This window comes from Lucilia sericata, unplaced genomic scaffold, assembly GCF_015586225.1.
Source record: "Lucilia sericata isolate MDLA Ls3-8-SP2 unplaced genomic scaffold, ASM1558622v1 Contig002206F_arrow, whole genome shotgun sequence".
Classification (NCBI taxonomy): Eukaryota; Metazoa; Arthropoda; class Insecta; order Diptera; family Calliphoridae; genus Lucilia; species Lucilia sericata.
The window spans coordinates 28,787-35,904 of record NW_023996037.1 but is presented as its reverse complement, the minus strand read 5'-3'; the positions used below and the strand labels follow the sequence as shown (position 1 = coordinate 35,904).

Genomic DNA, 7,118 nt, shown 5'->3' with positions numbered 1-7,118 from the left:
AATTTTCAATTAAATTTTCCCCCACTTTAGATTTTCAAAATGCAAACATTTTCGTGGTTAAATTTGATTTCAAACATTTTTTTGGAATTTCCACTATTAGAGACCACAAGTTAGACAAACATACAGTAATTGATAAGCAAAATATGGTTGAATAGATGAATGAATATGTGTTTTAATCAGCTATGGGTATTTAATAAATAAACATATACGGGTGTTCGATAACTATAATTACGGTAAAGCTATAGAACTATTTCAAAATTTCATTAAAGAAAATTTTATAAAGTGGTCTAAAGTTTTCGATTTCTGTTGCTTCACACACAAGTACTATTGACCATCACTGATATAGTTTAAGTAAATAGTTGCAGAAAGTTTTGGAATACATTTTTTTTTCTTTAAGAAAGTCCAATAATACTTTTAGAAATACCCAGCAAAATCTAGATAATGGCTTTCAATTGTAACTACTTACCTATTAACTTACTATTTAATGACTACTACATATCGTCATGATTACATAGAAGTAGTCTTATAACGTTTCATAATTCATTAATCGTCTTCTCCGTGAAGCTATAGAAGTTGTATATGGTTTTTTATAGCATTTACATTAACTACTTTTGTAAAGTAAGCGATTGTGATAAGTATTTGCTTTTATACTCCTTACTTGGTAATTAAAGTTTTTCCAGGGTAATAATAAAACTCAAATAATTTGTTTATTTCAAAACGAATTATTAGAATATTTTCGAAAATTTTCAATTAATAATAATGATTTTTTTTACATATTTTCTATAAGAAACCAGTTATACACAATTTTTTCTATAGAAAAAAAATGTTATACAAAAAGTTTTTAATTAAAAAAAACGGTTAAAAATGTATGTTTCTATAGAAAAACTGTTATAAACAATTTTTTTTGTAAAGTAACTGTTATACAGAAACATTTTTATAGACAAAAACTGTGTAGATTTAAACTGTTATACTAAAATGTTTTACATGACATAACGATAACACATAAATGTTTCTTTAAAACAAATTTGTATACATAAAATTTTATCATGAGAAAACTGTTATACGCAAATTTTTCCGGGGAATAACTGTTTAGACAATTTTTCAATTGGAAAACTTTTATACACAAATTTTTCTATAGACAAAGTGTTATACAGAAATATTTTTATATATAAAAACTGTTATACTAAAATTGTTATGCAGAAATATTTTTATAAACAAAAACTAAAATGTTTTAAATGGCATAACGATAAAATTTGTTCTTTAAAACAAATTGTTATACACAACAGCATTTGTTGAGAAAACTGTTATACGCAAATTTTTCTGTGGAGCAATAGTTTAGAGAAAAATTATACACAAATTTTCAATAGGAAAACTTTTATACATAACTTTATCCAAAGAAAAAGTGTTATACACAAATTTTTCCATAGGAAAAAACAAAATGTTGTTATAGAAAAAACTGTTATACTAAAATTGTTTAATGCACAAACCTGTTGTACAGAAACGTTTCTATAGGATAAATTATTATAAAAAATGTCTGTAGAGTAATTATTATTACATTACAGAAATATTTCTATAGACAAAAACTGTTATACTAAAATGTTTTAAATGACATTACGTCAAAACACAAATCTTTCTTTTGAACAAATTGTTAGACACAAAATTTTCTGTTCAGAAAACTATTATACCCTAATTTTTCTGTGCATTTGCAGTTTAGAGAAAAATTATACACAAATTTTCAATAGGAAATCTTTTATACATAGAAAAGTGTTATACACAAATTCTAAAGAATATAAATGCACGAAACTGTTATACAGAACTGCTTATATGGGAAAAAATATTATAAAAAGTGTCTGTAGAGTAATTATTATACAGAAATATTTCTATAGACAAAAACTGTTATACTAAAATGTTTTATATGGGATAACGATAATACATAAATGTTTCTTTAAAACAATTTGTTATACACAAAATTTTTGTTAAGAAAACTGTTATACGCTAATTTTTCTGTGGAGCAATAGTTTAGAGAAAAATTATACACAAATCTTCAATAGGAAAACTTTTATACATAGCATTATCTAAAGAAAAAGTGTTATACACAAAAATTTTTCTAAAAAAAAAAACAAAATGTAGAAAAAAAAAAAACAATTATAAAGAAACTTTTCTGTAAAGTAATATTATAGAAAAATATTTCTATAGAAAAAAACTGTTATACTAAAATTGTTTAATTGAAATAAGGATAATACACAAAATTTTCTGTTGAGAAAACTCTTATACGCTAATTTTTCTTTGGAGTAACAGAGAAAAATTATATACAAAACTTTTATACATAACTTTATCCAAAGAAAAAGTGTTATACACAAATATTTCTTTTGAAAAAAAAAACAAAATGTTGCTATAAAGAAAACTGTTATACTGAAATAGTTTAATGCACATAACTGCAATACACAAATGCTTGTTATAAAAAAAATTTTGTAGAGTAATACAGAATTATTTCTATAAAATACTGTTATACTAAAATTTTTGAATTGACAACGATTATATACAAAACTGTTATAAATGAAGTTTTCTATTAAAAAGGAAAATTTTACACAGTGGTTTCTGTAGGAAAAACTGTTAAACAAAAAATTTTGAACAAAAATAAATTTTTATTTAGTTAGAACTGTTAACATTTTTTCTATGTAATAAACAAAATTTTTGTTATAATAAAACTGTTATAAATGAAGTATTCTATAATAAAAATGTTGTACTTAAATTTTTCTATAGAAAATGCTTTAATGCAAAAAATATTTCAACCAACATTAATTTTTCTTTAGATAAAACTGTTAGATACAATTTTTTCTATAAAACGAACTGTTATGCGGAATTATTTCTAGAGAAAAACTGTTATATATATAAAATTTTCTATAGAAAAAACTGTTAAAAAAAAAATATTGGAACAAAAACTAATTTATATTTAGATAAAACTATTATCTATATAAATTTATCAATGTAACTAACTGTTATACACACATTTTTCTATGAAAAATATCTATAAAAAATATTATAAAAATGTTTTCTATACAGAATTGTTAAACAAAAATTTTTTTATTGAAAAATATTTTATTTATTCTAAAAAACTGTTATACACAAATTTTTCGTAATTTTTTCTATAGAAAAACATTTTATATAAAAATTCTACAAAAAATCTCTACAGAAAAAACTGTTATATGTATTTTTTAACAAAAATAGTTCTACGCATTTTGTTCAAAAATTTCCCTTTAGAAAAAATTGTATAAATGTTACAAAATGTTATATTTATTAGAAAAACTACACAATTTATAAATAAAATAAATTCATCCCACTGTGCACTATTACCTTATTAGTTCTTTAAATTTGTAGAAATGTTCTATCAAAACAAATAGAAAAACAAAAATAAATTGATAAATCCTAAGCAGATGTTAAACAATCAGATTTATTTATTTTATTTTCTGTCAAAAACGAAAAGAATCAAAATTTTATGTCAGAGTTCAAAATGTGTTACTTTGACTGACAGTTCAAATCAAGATAAGAAGAAAACCTCTAGGAAGCATGAAAAAAAATCTAAAAACAACAAAACGTAAATAAAATTTTATCATTTAGATACATTTAAAGCTACAACAACAACGAGAGCCAAAAAGAAATAAAAAAGAAGAATGGGCAAAGAAAAACATAAAATACGATTATCAGTTTTATTCGAATTGTTCAAGTGTAAAGATGATATTTCGACTTGTTTGTGTTTATTGTATTATTTTCTCAAGTTTATTTGTATCGGAGATTTGGACAAGCCGGATATATGGATCCTTTAAAGATGCGAGTAATAAATAAAATAAATATTTTTCTTTTCAAGTGGATAAATTTTAGGTTTTATATGTTTTAAATTTAAAGGGTATCCCGGAAATTGTGTCATTGATGCTGAAACAATTTTACCTGAAATGGCATCAATGAAAGATCCATTTGTTCAGTGTGGTCTTATAATTTGTGGTAAAAATTCTATTGTGGAATTAAAAAGGTGTGAGGAATTTTGTTTTAAAGTTTATGTTTGGTTAATATTATATGTTTGTTTTTACAGTTGTCCTTTGCAAACTGTGCCGCCTAATTGCAAATTAGCTCATCTACTGGATCCTTCTCTACAATATCCTCAATGTTGTGAAAGAGAAATTGAATGTTGGAATTATAATCATATTTTGTAAAGTTGTTAAGTGAATAGATTTTTTGAAATAATAAAAATAAATATTGGTAGAACACAAATATTTTAATAGAAAACTGTTATACACATATTTTTCATTACAAAAAGAATGTTTTTTCAAACTATAATACAGAGGTTTTTTATAGAAAAAGTGTTATACACAATTTTACTTTATAGAAAAAACTGTTATACACAAAAATACTTTATAGAAAAAACTACTACACAAATTTATTTTATAGAAAAACTGTTATACATAAATTTCTTGTTAAAAAGAACTGTTATACATACACTTTTTATTAAAAAAACTGTTATACATAAATTTTTTTATTATAATAAACTGTTATAAACACATTTTTCTGTAGAAAACAACTGTTATATATAAATTTTATAGAAAAAACTGTTATACAGAAATGTTTCTGTAGAAAATAACTGTTATACATACACTTTAAAAAAACTGTTATATATAAATTTTTTATTAGAAAAAACTGTTATAAATACATTTTTCTGTAAAAAACTACTTTTTAGAAAACAACTGTTTTTCTAGAAACCAACTGTTATACATAAATTTGTCATCAGGTAGAATGTTTTCTATAGAAAAAACTGTTATATACACATTTTATACACATTTTATAGAAAAGTGTTGTACACAATTTTTATACAAGAAACTGTTATACAAAAGTCTTTCTATAAAAAATCTATTATACACAAATTTAACTATAGAAAAACTAGTATACATAAATCTGTCCCAAGAAAATATTATAATACACAATTTTTTTATAGAAAAAAACTGTTATACACTAATTTTTTCTATAGAGAAAAACTGTTATATACAAATTTGTCATTACACTATTATATATGGAAGTTATTCTATAGTAAAAAACTGCTATATAAACATTTGTTATAGAAATTAATGTTAGACAAAAACACATTTTTTCTATAGAAACAACTGTTATACAAAAGTCTTTCTATAGAAAAAACTATATATAAAAACTGTTTTACATTAATTTTTCATTACAAGATAGTGTTATATACAAATTTTTCGGTAGAAAAAACTGTTATACATAACTTTTTTTCAGAATAAACTGTTATACATAAAGGTTTATAGAAAAATAGTTAAGCAAACATTTTCTATTAGAAAACACTAATACCCAAGTTTTTTTTTATAAACATTTTTTATAAGAAAACTGTTATACACAAATTTTTCTGTAGAGAAATAATATATACAAATTCTTCTATAGAAAAAAACTGTTATACAAAAAATTTTTTAAAGGTTAAAACGGTTATACACATATGTTTCTATAAAAAAACTGTTGTAAACAAATTTTTCTTTAGAGTAACTGTTATACAGATATATTTCTATAGAAAAAAATGTCTGAAATGACAAAGATAATAAACAAATGTTTCTTTAAAACTATACATCAAATTTTCTACTAAGAAAACTGTTATACGCTAATTTTTCAGTAGATTAAATTTTTACTGAAAAATTATGCACAAATTTTTCATTAGCAAAACTATTATACATAACATTTTCTATAGAAAAAGGTATTATACACAAATTTTTCTAAGGAAAACCTGTTATACACAAAATTTTCTAAAGAAAAACTGTTATACACAAATTTTTTTATTAGAAAAACTGTTTCTATAGAATAAACTGTTATACACACATTTTTATAGATATTAATGTTAGACACAATCATAGGAAAAACTGTTATTTACAAATATTTCTATAAAAACTGTTATACACAAATTTTTCTATAGAAAAGACAAATTTTTATAGAAAAAAAATTTAAACACAAATTTTTTTATGGAAAAACTATTATTACTAAAATTTTCATTATGTACACAGGTTTTTTTCATAGACAAGTTTTTCTATGACATTTTTTTTTTTTAAAGAAAACTGTTATACATAAATATTTCTGTTGAAAAATAATATGTTCAAATGTTTCTATAGAAAATAAAACTGTTATACCAAAATTTTTCAATGGACAAAACGGTTATACACCTTTGTTTCTATAGAAAAAGCAGTTATAAACAAACTTTTCTGTAGATCAACTGTTATACAGAAATTTTTTTAGAGAAAAAAACTGTTATACTAATTTTAAACGACAACGATAATACACAAATGTAATGAACAAAATGTTATACATACAATTTTCTGCTGAGATAACTGTTATACGCTAATTTTTCCGTAGAGTAACAGTTAACAGAAAAATTATACACATTTTTGTCATAGGAAAACTGAGTTATACATAAATTTTTTGAAACGAAACATTTCATAAATTTTTCGTAAAAAAATGTCATACAAAAAATTTTTATTCGAAAAACTTTTAATTTACCTAAAATATCTTTTAATATTTTACTGTTTTTCTTTCTTTAATATAATTACAGATTTACTTAATTCCACTGAGAATATTGCTTCCAGTGCCATTTCTATTTTCTTCAAATAAACTTTTCTTTTCTAGACTGCGTACAAATACATCGTTAACAGCAGCCGTTTCATTGTCACAAATGTTTTTAAATATTCAATTAAATTTAATTTATTCCACATCTAAATGAATACATATATTTTTTTCTCAAACCAACCACGTATTAAATTAATCTAAAATAAACGTTTCTTTAGTTTGTTTAAGGAAAAAATCTATAGCTGTTGTGTATGCAGAAAAAAAAATAAAACAAGAAAAAACACTTTAACAGACTTTGTGGCAGTTTATAAAAATGTAAATTTTTTTTATTTAAGAAAAAAATTTATTTTCGTTTTCGTTGCTTTAAACGTAGAAAGTAGTACAAGATGCAAATATGTTTAAACCAGCAAAATATATGGATTTAAAGGAAGAAAGCATTACAAAGTAATGATTGTTATGCACCTTTAGCATTACTTTAAATCGTTGAAGTAAGGACTTAACTTTAAATATGT

At 22.2% G+C, this 7,118-nt stretch overlaps 1 protein-coding gene across 1 annotated transcript; it reads left to right on the top strand.

Moving 5' to 3' along the window:
- The first annotated feature begins 3,670 nt into the window (after positions 1 to 3,670).
- Positions 3,671 to 4,260, top strand: LOC119613590. The gene is made up of 3 exons (XM_037969615.1): positions 3,671 to 3,832; positions 3,904 to 4,027; positions 4,088 to 4,260. The coding sequence occupies exons 1-3, from the start codon at positions 3,733 to 3,735 to the stop codon at positions 4,206 to 4,208; spliced, it is 345 nt and encodes a 114-aa protein (XP_037825543.1). The 5' UTR covers positions 3,671 to 3,732; the 3' UTR covers positions 4,209 to 4,260.
- Positions 4,261 to 7,118: the final 2,858 nt, after the last annotated feature.

Bases quoted from the DNA above. Each gene is read 5' to 3' on its own strand.
- LOC119613590 (XM_037969615.1), top strand. From the start codon at position 3,733: ATGATATTTCGACTTGTTTGTGTTTATTGTATTATTTTCTCAAGTTTA. The intron at 3,833-3,903 runs GTAATAAATAAA...TTAAATTTAAAG, and splicing joins TGGATCCTTTAAAGATGCGA to GGTATCCCGGAAATTGTGTC. The intron at 4,028-4,087 runs GTGTGAGGAATT...TTGTTTTTACAG, and splicing joins TCTATTGTGGAATTAAAAAG to TTGTCCTTTGCAAACTGTGC.